Below are 18,767 nucleotides of genomic sequence, written 5' to 3'. Positions count from 1 at the left end.
TGTACTTTTTTCTCCCCAGAATTAAGAGATGAGGGATTCCCATGTGTGCTGAGGGATGATTTCTATCCAAGAGCCAGAGTGGTGCTGTTCAGGTTATCTGCATGCAAAGCAGAAGCTCCTGGTTTTGTTCATAATTCAGTGGGACCCGGAGCAAGGAGCAGTTGCCTCCTTCAGGATGCTTTGCCTGCTCATTCTAGCCTTGAACCAGCCAGTCAAAACCTGCCCACATTCTGGTTTTGGCATTGAAGCTGTAGGCTGCCCTGTTTCGAGACCTCCAGAAAGCTTATATGATCAACATGCAAATCCCTTTGGCATTAAGAAAATACATCAGCCCTTTTTAGAGATGTGGTAAAGACCAGCAGGAGCTGCGTGTCACTTCAGCAGGACACATGCTCCCCCGCCCTCCCCATGAGTCACCTCCCACAGACACTGTTCCAACACCATCCACAAGAGAAAAAGGAAAAAGGCACTTGAGTTCTGCATTTTTGCCTATTACTACAGAAGTCTCTTCTTCAATGTAAGGTAGCAAAATATTCACTTGCTGCTGTTCTGGTGGAATAGTCGCCCTTCTGAAATCATGCTCTGCATTACAGTGTGGGGCTGGAAACTTTTTCTACCCATTTGTCTTAAAAAAAGAAAAAAAAAAAGGAAAGAAGGCAGGGGAATTGTTGTGCAGTATCATCTTAGTCATCCTGTTCATGTGACCCTGAGAGGGGAGAGGAAAGTTGTGAGGGGAAGCGGAAGGTGATTCTCAGGGGGAGGATGGAATGAAAGGCAGTCAAGCACTTGAAAAAATGTGATGTTGTTGGGAGGGCTGACTGGCACACAGTCTTAGCACAGTTGGATCCTCTTGGCTCACCTGTGAAATTCTTTGTGTGTGAGGGAGAGGGAAGAGAGTATGAGGAGGGCTTTTCCTCATACAGCTGTGCTGCAAAAAACGTAGTGTATAACATGGTATTTCCTTTTTTTTGCATAGCAGTTCTTAAACATTAAGAGTTTAGTTCAGAGGTGGATCAGACCATGTTTGGAAAAGACTTTGTTTCCTCTTTTCATTTTGGGTTTATTTTTTGCAAATTTTTCTGGTTCTTTCTCTGGTCTACTTGTAAGTAGAGTTCCACCACTTTCTCTGAGAGGTTAATCAAGGCTAGCTAAGCACTTAGTGTGCAGGATTCCTCCATAATACTAGGCTCAAGCTTTTATCTCTTTCCTGTCATCCTGTGTATCGTGGTTGGATTTTAGTGTTGCACCCTCAGTACTGTCCCAAGTGTATGTGTACTTGCATGCATGCTGGGGAGACTAATAACTACTATATGAGGTGTGGATTTCAGGGCTGCTCTGTACCTTCCTGAGGTCGTCTGCTATACTTGGGTTGCTCTGTGGAATGGCTCAGAGCTGCTATTCATTGATTTAATTTAGGAAAAAAAAGCCAAGTTTCATCTGCTGTGATTTTGGCTGTCTTCTGAGCTGCAGTAGTGGTCGCTTTGGAGCTGCTGGCACGTTACTGTAACTTGCATCTGCAGTTGAATATGAGCATTTCTGTGCATGCCCTTATTTTGCCCTTCTTTTTTTTGAACTACATTGTCACTTAAATTGTTGTTTATTTTTTGGAACTGATGAATGTCATATCATTTTTCTTTATCACTGTAAGATGCTGAAAGCCAGCCTGACTTATGAGCCTGTCTTTTGCATTCTAAGTATGCCAGTGTTGTCAGGCCAAAATATGTTGTTATAGTCACAATGGGAAAATAACTTCTAAACACAGCTTTGTTCCTGTTCTTCTTGTATCTTGGCAGGCTAAACAGTGAGGTTGAACATTTTCAGTGTTAGATACAAGATCTAATCAAGGCAAACTCTTCTAAAGGAGTAAGGCAACACAACTACTTCCCCCCCCCCCCATCTTAATTATGGTTAGGAACTTTTTAAGTAGAAGAAGCCTCAGTGAAGGGAGTGTTTAAAAGAAAGGTTGTGGATGTGACTTGGCATTTGCTGAAGTTCAACCCGTGTTGGGTGATAAATGTTGTCTCGAGGCAGAATGACATCCATGTTGCAAAGTAAAAGAGAGAGATGAAGATTGTGTCTATCCTTTGTACTTCTTGGCCCTATCTTCCCGCTTATCTTGGGCTGTAGCTCTAGTAATCTTGTTCCTCTCCACCCTTAACTTGATGCAGTGAGACTTGCTTAACCTGCCAAAGGAACAACCTGCTGGCTGTAATGTGGGCAGGTTGAGACTCTCCTTGAGAACTCTGGAACCTGCTGCTTTGGTTTCGGAATATTCCTATTTTTCCTTAATGATCACATGCATAGAGCTATCACAGTGACTGTGATGTTTGACCTACACAGCGAAAGTCAAAGGTGCAGTCAGGGTGTCTTCCTGTTTATAGCTCAATAGCTTAGGCTGCTTCCTTTCAAGTATGAAAAACTCACACATGAAGGAATCATCACATTCCTTGCTGTGGTACAGATTCTGCTCTGGCTTTTAGGGCATGGCAAAAGCACACAACGTTGCAGGAAGAAGAACTGCAAGCAGTTGGGGCAGCCAATGACTGACACCAGAAATAGCAAAGCCCCCACCACTATGGTGCTGCCAGGTTAGCAAGCCCTGCCTTATTGGCATACTTCACATTGCAAACACGAACTGCTGAACTGCTTTTGGGACTTGCAGGAGCCAGTGTGTTTGCATGCATTAGGTCATGCCAGGCAGAGGTGCTAGGTTGGGCTGGCACTAACCTGGAGGTCCCAAGGGTTTATCCTGTTGGTATGCTGTGGATGTGGCATCACACTCCTCTCAAGCAGGAGCCAGCTCCATCAAAACAAGCAGAGTTCAACAGGTGGAGAAACAGCAGGAGGAAAGAACTTAGCCCTAAGGAAGCCATTCTGCATAGGTAGCTGCTAAACAGGAGTTGTGCATACTTGTTAATGGTTGAAAAGAGACTTAAAAGAAAATGGGAAGAAAAAATCCCATGCCCAATGCATAGCAGTTTTTTTGTTGTTTGTTTGTTTTCTGGATGAATGGGATTTAGCTTGACTGATTTTGCTCTCTAGCTATCTGAAAAGTAAGCGTCCAAGCAGAGTTAGCTGTACATCAGCTGAGCTTCCAGAGAGTTAGGCAGTCAGGCCTAGTGTGGGTGCCTGGGGTGCAGAGACAGACAGGCACAGCAAAACCCTCTGTCTTTACTTGCAAGAGATCAGTGAAACCGGAAGGCAGTCTTTACCAAAAAGAAATAAAAACACAGACCAGCAATTCACTTTCCAGGTTTTGCTTTGCCTGTGCAGTTGAATATTTTGACTTATGTTCCCCTGTGCTTTCTGAATTTTCTCTTCTATCATTGTGGACAGAAACCGCTTGAACAAATAACTGGTTTCTTCTCCCTTATTCTTGTGTAATACAGGCAACTGCAGCTCATGCTGTTGTTTTATCACCCATGAAAGAAGCTCTAACTAGCACCAGAAGTTAGATCAGTGCCACAGGGAAAAAAAAAAAACAAGATTAAAGAAAATGAGGCAGTAGAGTATCTATAGATACCTTCCTGCAGGTTTTGTGAGACCAAGTAGCGCTGGATTCATGTGGATAAATCAGTTGCTTTGGTGCCTGTGGTGCCAGAGCTACCAGAGGGCCAAGGCAGGGGAGTGCACAGCACTCTGTATGCTGTGTCAGCACCCCAGCTTTTCTCTGGGTTCTGGCAAACCTGGAGAGAGCCAAACGCTCAGAGCTTCAGCAGTCCTTTTCCTCCCAGCTCGGTGATCAGCAGGGAAAGAGGTCAGACAATTTCAGCAACATTTCCATGATTCTGTGTCCAACCTGCTGGGCACATCTGCACATAGATGTGACTGACAGGTGTCACCAGTGTCCATCCACCATTTGTGCGACAAGTGAGAATTACTGCGCATCTGGGGAAACTGCAGGTTTTTTCCTCATGTGGACCTGATCCTCCAAGCAGCCCAGCCTTGACGGATGCTGAAAGCAGGCAGTAGCTGAACAGCCATTTTAATCTTGCACAGGTTCTAGTACCTGTGGTGCTTTTGGCTTGAGGCTGTTCCTGCACAACACCTCAGTCTGTGGTTTGAGACAGTGATTCAGATGCCGCCTTTTTTTTTGTTATAAAGCTTGAGATCGTGAAAGAAACATTAATAAAAAGCATTGTGTAATGAGACAGTCTTCCTGGCAGCGCCAGTGGGGTCTGCTGTGGATCAGTTTGGTCCAGTGTGTTATCTCAAAGCATCATGCCCTTGGCATCCAAAACTGAAACAGATTTTATGTCACAACATCCAAGCAGTTACGAGGATGTGCAAGACTCATCTGGGTTACAACATTCACTCACGTTAGAGCATGATAAATGTTCAGTCATGTTCAGTCATGTTAGATGGCACTGTCCTGAGCGGTTGTGGATGTGACTTCTGAAAGATGTGCCCAAGTGCCGTTAACATTGTCTCCATTGTGTTTCTTTGAAGTCAGTCATATGAACAAATGGCGACTGCTGCCTGCACTCAAATTTCTACCTATTAGAAGCTAAAAAATTCCATTGTATCTAGGAGCATACGTTTGATTTTTTTTTTTTTCAATAGCACTATAAATTTGAAGGTTCAATGAGGTTAAAGGCCCTACATTTACATAAAAAGAAAAAACCAAGAAAATTTAAATTTGAGCTTTGAGTTCCCAGAAGAAGAAGCACTGCAGCAATACCTTCCATCTAACTGAAGGGAACTAGGTGACTGTGACTTTCTCAGGTTGCAAATACGGAGAACCAAGAGGCAGGTGGGTCAGGTATACAGATATTCATGAGACTGCTTCCTGAGTAGTTGTCCCACTCCCTTTTCCTGTGTCTTTGTGACAAGAAACAGTTGTTTTCCTGGGAAAGCAGGTTTGTGAATGTGCCTTGGCAGTACTGAGTTTTGCAAGCCATACCTAATGCAGTGTAGCAGTGTGACCAGATAATCCTGACTTCAAAGCTGCGCTTGAAATTCGATATTGGGGTGCACCATTGTGTTAAGGATGAGAAGGAAACAAATATATTTAAGAAATGTTGCTCTGATGTTGGCATATACAGATCTATTTGAGGTACAGTCTCAAACTCTACACAGAGAGCCAGTTGAAGATGGGGTACTTTTTTTGCACAGAGAGCAGCTTTAGGCAGAACCAGGTCCTTGTGGCTCATGGGGAATGGGCATGGTGCTCATGAAATAGATGGTAGCAAGGCAAGTGTCGTGGTGTGGGTTGGGACACAGGGGAAAGCTTGTGGGCTCCCCGCTGCGGCCCCTCACAGGCCAGGCACTGCAAAGGGCCAGTGCCGGATTGCGCCCCAGCTGTGTTTCAGAGGTTCAGGCCGGTTTATGGGATCTCTGATGGTATCCTTTAAAGGCAAACCTTAGAAGTGGTGTTGGCATTAAAATTTATGTGGACTTCCCTCCCTGGATTTGCCTCCTGACGGTGTCTTCTTCCCTCTCCTGCTCAAGGCACATGAAGATTCATGAGAAGGATCCGAACAGCACAGCGAGCACCACTCCCCCCTCGCCACTGAAGCGCAGGCGATTCTCTTCGAAACGCAAGTTCAGTCACGATGCTGAGCTGGACAGAGAGGAGAGGACACCTGCAAAAAAGGTTCTTTATGGGGCATGAAGCAAAAGATGTTCCTGATTGCCTCCTAAATTGTCAGCTGTTGAGTTTGTGCAGTCAGCACAGACTTGTTACAGCTCTGTATATGAGCCATGCTTGTCCTGTGTAGCCAACACGGTTGTCTTGAGATGGAAAATGAATTTCTAATATCAGAGATTGAAATAATTCAATTCTTAAAATTCTTTATTGTTTAAATTTTTGGATTTGCTTATGATTTATAAATAATTATTGTTGGATGATAAGAGGATGAACTATTCCTTTGCTGCTGCAGCTTTTCCCTTAGCTTTTTTTTTTCTCTCCCATTTATTTTGTAGTATTCTTGGAGGATGGTGATTTAAACTTTTAAAAAAACAATGTTTACTTCAAAAGCAGCAGCAGCTGAAGTCTGCTTTTGTCTTGATCTGGAGGGGAAAAAGAAATCTACAGTACATTTCCCTTTCACAGTAGCGTAAATCCTCCATTATTGGAGTTGCATGAGCAACCAGAAAATACTTATTTGAAGGCTAGATGTTTCCATTAGGGCTTTGTTTATGAAATATTTTAACACATCTCAGTCATTTGCACAAAATGTATGTTGTCTGCTAAACTTAACTCGACTCTTCCCACTTACTAAGTGGCAAGCTAGTAGCAGTTCCATTTAGCGTACTATCCCTCGCTCTGTGCATGCTTTTCTCCCTGTAATCAGAAGAGAAGTACAGAAAACATGCAGAAGTTCATTGCTTCTCCCTGAACCACTTGACTTAGCAGTTGGCAGTATCTCAGTGGCATAAATAATTTAGGCTGACAGCTCCCCTGGCTTTCTGAAGGGGGAGGAATGCTAGTTCAGTGGTATATAAACACATGGGTTTATAAGTTGTTCAAATCACAGTTCCTCATTAGAACTGATATATCTGTGACTCAGCTGCACCCTTTATCCCCTACTGAGCCTCCTTTTCTGTCATGCATGTTCTTTCACATGTGCAGAGGCTGTGTCGCTTACCCGCTGTCCTGAGGAATGAGTCATTTGTGTTGGCTTGCAGCAAGGTTACTGATGAAGCCTGCAACTTTTTTTTAAGAGGAAAACTTCAAATAGATTGCAAGTTCGGTTTGTTGCTTACAAGTTGGACTAGTGAGGTTTTTTTCCCTTTTTTCTGAAGGTTGTCGAGGATGGCCACTCCGGTGAAGGAGATAAGAAGGCTGACGATGAAGTTTATCATTGTCCAGTGTGTTTCAAAGACTTTTTTTGCAAGTATGGGCTGGAGTCCCACATGGAGACACATCCAGATAATTCATTGAGGTAAGAGATAGTACCCAGAGTGTCTCTGCTCACCAGATGGCCTGAAGAAGCCTGCTGGGGAGGGGCAGGAGCCCCTCAGCCCCCTGCACTGTTAACTGCCCCCCTTGGTGTTTTTGAGCAGGTTTTTAAATGTTTTGCCTCATCTTGTGTCACCAGGGTGCTGTAGGGCTTAATTCTGTTACTTTTTGTAAATACAGGAAATCTTGCCAGTTAATAGCTGGAAATGTTTTTAGAAAAAATTAAAGCCCCTCTTCCTCCCCTTGAAACCCATCACTGTTACATAAAACTGTAAAATGCCAACATTGCAAAATTCTAACAAGTTAAACTGAAGATGCTTAAAACTTGATAAAAAAAACTTGATAAAAGTATTCCGGTGAGATTATTCTGTAATAATTATTATAGTAATCCTATGAGATTATTCTGTTTGTGGAGAAGAAAGCAGCTGGATAGAGTTTTTCAGTCATTGGAGTGAGTGAAGGTAGATGAGTTTCTGGTTTCGACTTTCAATAAAATGTTTTATGCTTTTCTGCCTTTTGAGGTTAGGGAATGATGTGAATGTTGGCTTACATGAGCTTTTCTTAACAAGGAAAAATTATTTATTAATTGTTTGGGAAGGTGCTTGAATGTTGTGTTTTGATTCAAGTAATTGCCTCTGAGACTTCTGAAACTTTTTTATTTCCTGTTTTTTACCATAGAAAAATGTAGAGCCAGATCCATGAAGATATAAAAGAAATATTTTAAATCTAGTTGAAACATGGAGAAAAGCCGCTACTTTAGGAAAGGAGATTGTTCGTTTACAGAAGCTTGTCAATGTTTGAACTTATTTTGGGACATTGGACTAATGATTGTTTTGAAAGGGTGAAGAATTCAGAATCTTGAAGTGTCAACACTCACTCCTGGATACGGGTTCTTAAAAGAATGGCATGGAGCAGAGGCATCCCATTCTGTTAAATGGGATTAATGCTATTAATTTTTCCCTTTTAAAAATTTTTATTTAGAAAACCTTGGTAAATACATGTAAAATACTTTTTAAGGTCATTGTTAATGTTGTAGTTAATGGCAAAAGTTGAAAGCTTGGACCAGTCAATAGTAGTTAATTAAACATACTTTGCTGTTTCTGAAGTAAATGAGGTAAATTTTCATTGTTGATCGAAGCTGAAACAGTTGTTCTCCAGTAAGAGCTCTGCAACCCCCACAAAATGGAGTCTGGGACAATTTTGCCTTACACTTCATGCTTTAGAGAAAGCAGCTGACATATTAGGTTTATCCTGGCATTACCCTCATTTTGAAGCTTCTCTGAAGATAGGACCTCTTTGCAAAGTTGTATTCCATGGACCTGAGTGGAGAGGTGGATTTTCTTGCTTTGCATGATGGATATAAGATAATGGAATAGATATCCTTCTAGCTTGGCAGCTTTGCCAAGTCTGCTGTGTCAAGGCAGCAAGACACAGTGGCAGTGCAAACACACTGTTCCTCTTCATGCAGCTTTTGCTCTGGTATTAGACTTGCTTATGGGTAATATTCTTCTGAAATGGATTTTGCTACCCTTCGTTTGTTGAGCAGCAAAGACTAGAACATGTCCCTAAATCAAAGTCACAATTGTCAAAGCTCCGTGGGTATGATTTAAGAGTGACGCTGGGATGCTTGTCTTTATAGAATTGTCTAGATGATAGTAAGAGCTTTTTGTCAGGTATTTGCTCCAGCAATTTAAGACGTGTCAGTGAAGACAGGACAAGGAAGATGTGGTCCTCCCTGGACAGCTGGTATATTAAGGTGCAACTTACCCTGCCCATCTGGTTTAAAACATGCCTTTTGTCCTAGTCTAGACATGTCAAATGACACTGTCTGCCTGGCCCAACCTAACAAAAAGTCTTCTAGTAAGCAGAGCAGTTTGGACCGCTGTTAAGGTGACTCATCCCAAATGAAATGGGTTAAAATCCTTGGCCAGCACGGACTGTAATCCCCTGGTTCCCAGGGTTATGCAAGACTGTTTGTAGGATTCAACAAGGTACAGAGAATGTAGCATGCCATTCTCAGTCCTGAGTTCAAGTGATTGAAGTCCTTTTGGTAAGGCTTAAGGGTGGTTTTTTTGAGTGAAAGAGATGAAGAAAAGAGAATATTTTGCTAGAGTAGTAGAGCAGGAGACCTGTGTATACAGGTGTACCTGTGGCAGGGGAGCAGACTGCAGAATGTTAGAAGGCTTTCATCAAATCCTGTTGTTGCCTTATTGTAGAAAACAAGGGGAAATAACTCTTGTTAAAGTTCAAACAAACAAAAAAGCACAGTAACTGTGTTGTGAGCAAAGGGCAGAGAGCGTAACACCCCCAGTCTCCTTTTATTGCCCATATTGTAAAAGCAGAGTCACTTGATCAGGACCTGTGAGGACGGTATTGGATGTGTATCCCGGGGTCAGATACTGTGGGTCTGGTCTTTCTTTTGGAGCTACTGCAGTAGGCAGCAGCCCAGCACAGACTGTTTTGTCATGGTCAAAAATAAGTGATGCTCACTCTGCCTAGTCAGGCCTTTTGGTGTAAGGGCACAGGTCAAACATGCGATTCCTTTTTGCTCCCCCAGTAGTTCCTATAAAAAGGATTGCAGACCAGCTCTGAAGCAGTGCACCAGTGTGCACTGCCTTGATGGTGGCACCAACCTCCCTTCAGGGATGCATCCTCGGCTGTGGCAAGGTGCCAGGGTGGGCAGGAGCTTCTGCCTGGCTTTCCTGTGGTCCTTTAATCCTGCCATTTCAGTGGTGTTGTGTAAATACAGCCTCTTGCCCCCAGAGCTGTCTGAGTCTGTCTGTCCCGGCCACCCTCTGCTAAGTAGCAGAGAAGGTAAGGCTGTCTGGCAGCCCTCGGATCAGTATGTGAGCAGCTAATTTACAGGGTGGGCCATCACCCTTCCAGATACTGTCAAATGAGCAACTTTAAATCACAGGGTTAGCTGTTCAAAGTCAGATGAAAAGACATTCACCATTGTCTTGCCCAGAACTGCTTTTTCATGTAAAACCCCGAGCAGGGAGCACCTCATTGTTTACTTGCAGCAGAATAAACAATACTTAATCCACTGATTGTGTGAAAGGGGCTCCCGCTTGGGAGAGTATCTCTTGATTATGTAAAATCCTAAATCGTGCATCTTTGTCTCCTAATTACGGTAAGAACTGCCCTGCTCTTGCGAGCAATAATAGGGCCCTTTGTCCCATTGACAATGGGCTGTGGCGCTGCATCTCCTTCATGGCATCACACCCCCTGGTCAGTCGCTGTCCCTTTGAAGCCCTGGGTCCTGCACCCTAATTAATGACATGAGCTGGCCCCAGCGAGGTTGTCTGCAATGCCCATTAGCAGTGGGAGGTGGCCCAGGGGTGCTTTCTGACCCCCTTGGCCTTTCTACCTGGATTATTTAAAGAAGTCTGCTTCCCTGCAGCTGGGGCCTCAGGACACTGTCTATTTTGGTGAGTTTGTATGTGAGTGTTGATATAATTAGCAGAGAGCTGAAACGCTGCACAGCCAATAGGGAAAATGAGAAACCTTATGGAGCAGGGTAGTTCCTCTGGAAACTTTTGTGGTGCAGGGTTGCTGTCAAACGTGAAACTGTGCTTGTAAAGGTCTCCTGACAGCTCTGAGCAACGTCAGCAGTGTAAGCAGAGGAGATGTGAGGATTTCCCGGGGAGAAACCTCTCCAGATGCTGTGTTGAGTTTCTCCTCTTTCCTTTGGCAAATATAATGGAACAGGCTTAAAGTAAAACGTGTGGGTTTTAAAAAAAAGTACATGCACTGTAAAATTGCTCTCTCTCTCAGTGTAGCCAGAGCATACCGTTTATATTTCCTCTCCTTCTCCTCCAGGAGGTTTAGTGCAGTGCACTGTACCGTAGAGCTAAAAAGTATTTTTAATTTTTCGTGCCTCTCAGCAGCAAGGAGACATTTATGCTTCCTCTCATGCCTGGGCATCTTCCTAAGGAGAGGAGGAGGGAGCTGGTGATGCTGTTGCAGTTACCTCCTTTCTTAGACTCATTCCAGCATCAGTCTCAGCCAGGGTAGTTGTGCAGTTTGAATGTGGTAGAAGGCTGCCTCTTAATAAACATTATGAGGCTTTCTGATCACATTTGGTTCAGTGTGGCATTGCCTCGAGTTACAAGATTTGGTTTTGCTATATCTTTGTAAGATAGAAGAAACAAGTAGACATTGCAGTGTGAAAGCCACTGTCTGCCTATGTCACTGAGCTGACCTGATGAGCAGAACCAGTAGATGCCTATTGCCATGAATGGATTCAGGGGAGATTAAGTTTTTTGACCTTCTATAGAGCCTGTTCAAACAGTGATATAATATGTTAAGCTTTGTAACTTGCAAATTCTGGGCATATTTTCACAAGGACAGCAAAAGCAGTTCTCTTCCCCCAGGGTTATGTGCTTCTGTAAAACCTCCAAACAAAGGAAACCAAAAGCTGTTCACAGCCTACCTTGTTCTTCAGAGCAGCCTGCCCAAGTTTTGCTGAAATTGTGTAGAGGTTGAGTGCTGCCATGGAAAGCTATTGTTTTCAACAGCTCACAGATCAATAACAGGCACAGCAACAGAAGAACTCAGGCCGTGGAAGGAAAAGTGTCAGGACACTCTGACCATCGGTATCTGTGGTCGTCTCCCTCTAGTTTTGCCAGGGTAACCACTGTGAGGTCATGGTTTTGCAAACACTTGCAGATAGAAATTGCTATCATTATTTCTTGGTGTTACCTGGCTTCACTGACATGGAGTGGACAACTTAAATGCCATAGGAATGTTCTTCTGGACTCTGTGGGTAAATTGAAGATGTCTGCTACATGCAGCTTGCAGTTCAGGCAAGCTGGTCACCAGGTTTCCCCCTTTGCCAGCACATCCACATTCTTCAGTGTATGGTGGGATGCTGCCAGGCACCCGGACCTGTGTCCCAATCTTAAATCATTTTAGCCAATGCACATGAGCAGCCCCATTTAAGTCAAGACAAAAGGAAGTGGGTTTTGGGTGAAAAAGATACCAGCTACTTACAATATGGCATGTTTATTGCCCAGTTACTGTTCTTCAAGGCAGTTCTGCACACTGGCTTTAGGGAGATAAAATAGTCACGAAAAGAAGTGGAGATTTAAAGTGTATGGAGGTGATTTCAGTCATTAGCACCAGGAGAAAAGACTAGTACAAGGTTAAGTTGTTTTCGAGCAGCAGTGTGACAGTGTAAAAGTACATTGTACGGAATGTCAAAAGGAAAAAAAGGAAACAGCCAGAAAAAGACCCTTGAGTGTTATTCCCGTTTTTGTGAATGCCTATCTAAGCAGTTTAGGAATTCACTTTCTATCTGTTCTCTCCTTATATAGTAGGGAATAATCCTTGTGGCTTCCTTTTTCTGAAGCACATTGCTGTCTACATGTGACCAGCCTTTTGTGGGAAGAGAGTGTTAGTGATGCTACAAACTTGCAAGAGTGAAGGTGTTTGAAAACTAGATGTTGCTTGCAATTAATTTTACTGTGAGACAAAACTATGGGTTCATGATGGGGAGAGGAAGCTTCTTTCTAGTAGTTGACACTGCTGTTATTGGAAGCAACTTGAAGCATGAATGACGAGTCATCTTCATTCAGCATTATGAAGTTATATATTGCTTTTTCTCTCTGTCACAACTGTTGATGTGCACATAGCCTCATTCATTGTTAGCACTTCAAAATAAAAAACACTGCGCTCTTTTAATGAAGATGGATAGTTCTGAGGTTGTTGTATCCTACACAAATTGTTGAGAGGGATGGAGAGCACTCCAACATAGACATGTTCATGGACTTCCTTGACCTCTGCTTTTGGCATACTGTATTTTGGCCCCAATACTTCCCTTTTTAGTCACTGAGATTGTACCAGCAAGGATAGTTTAGGTAGAAATTGCTCTGGAGTTACTGAGTACTAACACAGTTAATGCTACGAAACTTATTGTAGCCAAAGATGGAGGTGACAAGGGGCAGTTGTGTGACATTGCTGATTTGAGCAACTCTCCTGCTCTGCTCTGCTCTCAAGCTGGTTGCTCAGTGTCTTGCTGATAGAAACTAGGAACCAAATCCTAATCTCTTTGCTGGCATTTTCAGTGCAGGAGCAATTCCATGAGACAGCTGATGACGATGAAATCAGCTCTGGTAAATGCTATGACCAGAAATGTGCTGTCGTAGAATGCAATTCTTGGTAAGGCAGAGGAGAGGGTGTGCAAGCAAGCTGGTGAATGCATCCTTTCACTGAGTAAATGGAGAAGTAGAATCAGTGGGTTGTCTTGCAAAAGCAGAACAGAGCTGCATGTTACGTGCTTTCTGAAGTTTCTGTTCAGAAAAGAGAGCTGGGAAACAACTGAAGAGCAGCGCGAGTCAAACACTGGCCTAGAAGTGGTCAGCTCACATCAGGGAGCTCATTGTGTGAGGAAACTGGGAATCCAGAGCAGCCGGATAAAAATACTGGCTGGTGAATGGACACAGAGAGTGATGCTCTCATGTGAAACTGTGGTGTGTCACATGGTGTTGAGTATCTTAGCTTGGCTGCCAGAATAGAAAGTGGGGAAATGCAAAGCTGACTGTAGCAGAAAGCTGCTTGTAAAAGGGCATGCAGGAGGGAGAAGGGGCTGAGCCAAAATAGGTTATTAGCACGCCTGCCTGATCCTAAGGAGCAGAATTTGTTTATATGCAGTCTCTCTCAAAGTGCTGGTTGCTGCTCAGTGTGTTGGCAGTCATGTCTGCATGCTGAGCATATCTTAACCTGCAAATGTAGATAAGGGCAAGGGACTGCAGTCCAGATTCAGCTGCACCAGTTTGTGAGCCCTGTTGTGATCAGTGGATGCTTATAGGATAGAGAAACCCCTGGAGATGTATTTCTCCTTCTGTAACTCAGGAAAAGTGGTGGTATATTTTTTTTTAACGTGGTAGACACATAGATTTCTTTTTTAACTTGCTGTTAATGTTGACATTACACAAGTACTTGGCTTCCATATTTGAAAGATGTGTTAGAAGATAAGACGAGCTTTTCATTTCTTACCTTGAATGAATACCAGAAGGTTCACTTGAGTTTGTGTGCACAAATAACAACTTTTATTCTGGATGTTGTGCAGCTTCTAATTTTGGTAGTGCAGAGGACTGGACTGGTCAGGTTTTTTTTTCCCCCAGGTATGTTTGCCCTAACTATTAAACCCTTCATTGTTATTTAAGTTGATCTTCAGCTGTTTCTCTGTGATTCTGTCCAGCCAGTTTGTTGACACTTCTGGTTTTTAAAACTTTGACCTTTATTAAGTAAAAAAAGTCATTATGAGAAAATGACTAGTTTGTGTGAGTGTCTGCAGGCCATCTCCCATTTTCCCATTATTTTGTCTTAGTTGCATGTTAATTTTGTTGAAGTAAATGGTAGAGTAAGCCACTGTTCCACCAGGGCAGAGGTGTTTAAATCTGGCTCTATTGAAGTGTTGCTGGTAAATGCAATTCATTACAGTGTTAGGAAGAAGTTCTTACTCATTTTTCTTTGCTCACACACAAAGGAAGTTAAAACATGACACAGCATGGCTTGTGCCTTTTTATTAAACTTTACAGCAGTTAATTTCACTGGAGTTACTTTGACGGTGGGAGTCACTGGTGTGGACACTGGCTCTGTAGCATGCTGACAAATTTCTGAAGCACAACATCACCCTGGTTTATATTGGGTCTGTCCTGGCTCCTACGGGATATTTTTCTCGCCTGGACCACAGCGCAGCTGTAGGAATGCACATAACGCTGTGCATCCCTCTATTAATAGAAAGGTTGGTACAGGGGGTTCAGCCTTGGCTGCACCCAAGGGTGCCTTCTTTGAGGGAGAGGATTAAAGAGAGTGACAGGAGACATTGGTAACAAAATCAGACCGCCAGTGGGGCAGTGGAAGAGGGGAAAAGTTAGAAGAAAAGTCCCTCCTTTGCTGAGGCTGTGAAGCAGCATTTACTGAACATCTAGCGGGCTGTGTCCATCCCCTTAGGCACAAGGGAAGGGAAGGGGAGCCTCTCCAGCTGGCAGGGAGTTGGCTCCTGGTGCTGCCTGCGGTTCTAGCACAGCCCCATAGCGGTGGGCAAGGTCGAGATGGGAGAGCAGCAGGTCCTTCGGGGTCAGACACGCTGTGATGCTGCCAGGGAGGGAGGCAGGAATGGGCATTGCAGGGCAGCAGGAGGGCCTACAGGGATTCCTGGGAGGGAGGCAGGAGCGGGGTTCACAGCACTGCTGCTTTTCCATCACTCATCTGCAGCAAATGGGAGAGATTAGTGTGACTGTTGGATGTTATTTCCTAGGGCCCTGGGTGTGGAGGCCAGGAAGGGTTGTTTTTTGGTTTTTTTATCCAAAAGGAGATGAGTATCTGGACCTGGGTGGGGTTGCACGGGAGCAGAAACCAGTTGGCTCTTTCTCATCTCTCTCACTTTGCCTTGCCCCAGAAGTGAAAGAGAAGCAAAGGAATCCTTTCCTGAAGGGGAGTATGTATGTAACCTGATGGCTTTTCTTTCATAGGTGGCGACAGCCCTTGTGTTAAAACTTTCCTTTCTCCATCTCCCCGTCCTTGTCAGGTTCCCCTGCAGCTGGACACTGCCAGTGTGGAGGCTGGAAGCCTGCTCCCACTGCCGGTGTGGACATGAGTCATCAGCAGGGAATCACCCATCTTTCTCTTCTACTCAGTTGTATTATTTTTAGGTCAGCATAGGAATTTCTTTGCTCATGAGAGCCACATGAATTCTGCAAATAATGTGAGAGAGAAAGGAGAATAACAACAGAGGTAGAAAACACATGGTACCGGCTGGGGATTTCAGTGGGAGGCGTTAGTCAACTTCATAACTTCATTGTGTATTAATGACTTCTGTCTCAGGATATGTTTCATTCTTTTTTTGTTTTCCTTGCTTCTGTTTGTGGAAGTTGCTAAAGAACACAGACACGAAAGGAACAAAGTGGTACAAAGCTTTTTTATTTTAGATAAGGCCTAGAAATTAACACTGGTTTTATTTGTTAACATCCACAATATGGGCAGCTTTGTAGTACTGAGCTGCATGGGTGAAAACAGATTTTAGTCCGTGTGGTTTCAGAAGTGCAAGTAGAATAATGGTAAATGTGACTTTCCCACCAACAGTCTCAGGTAATGCAGAGCATAGTGTTTGTTTAATTTCTTGGTAACATAATGATATATACAAATATTTGGCATTTGCATCTTGACTACTGAAATATAAAGTCTAGAAGGATTGAATATTTGTCTGCACTACTCTTAATCAAAATCAAGACTGATTAATTTTGCTTAAAATTCAGCTCTGCATTTCCTTTCTAAAATGTCTTTCCATTTCTTAACAAGAAAACCTATTTCCTCTGCTGACAAATTGGAGTTGTCTCAGAGGAAAGTGTAGTGCAAGGCAACAGGCACAGCTTATGTAAACTTTTCTTGCAGAAGGTGCCACTTACCAAAAGTGTAGCAAATCCTGCCTTGCCCCTTTGAACAAGCTTTGCAAAGCACTGACTATTTCTTAAAGCCTGTTAAAATGCTTTTATATACTAATTAGCATTACCGATTTCAAGAATACTAACTTATTTTAGGAGAAAGCTTTTTAATGGTGTGTTTTTAGACAGAGACCTTGTCTGCATTTAAAAAAGAAAAAAAAAAGAAAAAGCTGCACTGGTGTAGTAATAATTTATCAGACCTGCCTGATGTGATACATGGCCTGAGCACCAAGGGCAGCCTGGTGATTCCATTGTTACATTTTGGTTCTGCTTTTGTGTTTTAGGAGTTCTGTTTCCTTACTTGCTTGTTTTTTACACCTCTGCCAGCAAGCCAGAGCCCTGGTATTATATTTGCATTGTTACAAATATGAGCAACTCCAAAACATAAAGGCAATTGAGAATTAAAGTAATTTTAAAGAGGCCTTAGCTCCTGGAAACACTTTGTTTCCGAACCTCTGTGCTTGGAACTGAACAGCTTTTTTCTCCCTACTCTGGAATCATATTTATAGAAAAATGGAAGACTGTGGCCAAGACCAGCAGTCACATGATAACACAGCAGCTTTTATTAGATACATCTGGAAACTTACCTTGCAAGTGGAGTGCTTTTATCTCTGCACAGGTGTTGAGCCATTGCTCGGCCCGTTCTGCTAACAACCTCAGAAGCTGTTCCATCAGTGTTCTCTGCAGCTGTGTCATCCATGTTTGACTTGGAGCTGCACATGAGCAGACTTGTGAAATTTTAAGGAGAGGGAGGCTTTTCTGGTGTTTTGTTTTGTGTTTTTAAAGTTCATCATGAGCAAACTATTACCATATGTTTCAGATGCTTTATTTGATATGCTGGACTTTTCAGACTTTCCACAGTTACTAATTTTTTTTTTTTTAAAGCAGTTTAAACAAGATGAAAACACGTTCGTATCACCTAGGATTCCTTTCTCTTGTTCTTCTTAGACTGCAGTCTAGATTTAAAAATACTGTAGGCAGTGACACTACCCAAAGATGGAAAAGAGTAATGATGACAAAACAGAGAAATTAATAGTTAGACTTCCTTAAAAAAACCTAACGCTTCCAGTTAAAGCACTGTTAGGCATGGCAGCTTACTCCATTTTAAATTAACACAAGCCTTAGTCAATGCAGCGTGATGCTTGCCTTAACTAGTTAGGTTTTGACACGTAGTACCTGTAAGCTTTTCTTGGAGGTGCTAGGGGTCCATGCCTGGACCACAGAGAAAGGCAGGGCATCCACAGCTCCTTCCCATGCTCCAGCTCCCATGGGGTTCTGTAAGCTGTGCCACCAGGGCAAGGTGCTGAGGCAGGGTGCGGTGCATTTATATGCCCTGAAGAGCCTGCATCTTGAGATGACAGGCATGATTTATCTGGATGTTTCTTTTTTCAGCCAGGTGGTTCTTTCTGACCTAATGGAAAAAGAGCTTAATCTTTCTCCCAATTTCTCTTTTTATTTGCTGCTTCTTTGCTCACAGCAAGGAAAATACAAGAAGACTAAGGAAGAAAGAGAAAAATAAATATGGTTAATAAAAGAGAGAAAGCTTATATTCTTTTTATAAGATATGTTACTTTTTGTTTGGGGGAGAGGAGGCAGTTCCCTTTGCATGGAATGCACCATTTTCGAATTGCAAATTTTTACTCCTGAGGCTAGCAGTTGATACAGGTGTACTGTGAAGGACTTTCACATGGGTGTTTACTCTGAAAGATTAACTCTCAAGTGCAGCTTTTGTGGGAGTCCTAAATCAAGCAGTGCTGAAAATCAGCATGTTGCAAGAGGGAGGTGAGGGGGAGTGCAGGATGAACAAGGCACACCTCCCTGTTGTGGGGGATATCTGGCTGCTTGACAAGGAGCACTGGTTCCTGCTCAGCCCAGATCTTGGGGATACAGTGGCGGGAGCCAGTGCTCCCAGTTACTCTGTGGTGCCATCACTGGTAGCTGTGCCTGCCCTCTCACACACAAGGGGATACAGCTGCTGCGCTGGGTTCCTGGCCCCAGGGAAGGCACATTGGGACTGCAGAGGTGCTTCAGGATGCACCAAGGTGGCGGTCTGTGTCCCTTTGCAGAACAGCCTGCAATGCTTCCAGTGGTGCAGGAGAATTGTTTCCAAGCCCTCCTTGTTTGTATATTGACATACCAGGAGGAACATGTCAGGAGCGCTGCTTGTTTTCATGCAAGGCATTTTCATCACCTCTAAAAACAATTTATTTCAGTAGCCTGCAAGTTTGTCTCATAACTTTTTAATGCTCTCTGTCCCCCAGTGGTTTTGGTGGTTGTGTTTTTGTTTTCACTGAAGATGAAAGCTTTGCATCACAGAATAGGTGCTGCCAGGTGAGCTGGAGGAGAGCTGTAGATCCTGATGCTGGAGAAGTACTATGTGTTGGCGGGGGGGGGGGGGGGGGGGGGGGGGGGGG

General features: G+C 43.5%; 1 protein-coding gene across 6 annotated transcripts in view; it reads left to right on the top strand.

The window, feature by feature from the left end:
• Positions 1-18,767, top strand: part of RREB1 (ras responsive element binding protein 1) — a 122,341-nt gene that overhangs the window by 77,452 nt on the left and 26,122 nt on the right. For all 6 annotated transcript variants that reach the window (XM_042049073.1, XM_042049075.1, XM_042049074.1 and 3 more), the window contains 2 exons: positions 5,452-5,596; positions 6,748-6,887. In XM_042049073.1, the coding sequence (XP_041905007.1) occupies positions 5,452-5,596; positions 6,748-6,887 (285 nt within the window). The remainder of the gene's footprint in view (positions 1-5,451; positions 5,597-6,747; positions 6,888-18,767) is intronic.

Source organism: Corvus kubaryi, unplaced genomic scaffold (assembly GCF_017639235.1).
Source record: "Corvus kubaryi isolate FWS band 111438036 unplaced genomic scaffold, C.kubaryi_AGA036_p1.0 69, whole genome shotgun sequence".
NCBI classification, from domain to species: Eukaryota; Metazoa; Chordata; class Aves; order Passeriformes; family Corvidae; genus Corvus; species Corvus kubaryi.
This window is presented reverse-complemented; position numbering and strand designations above follow the sequence as displayed.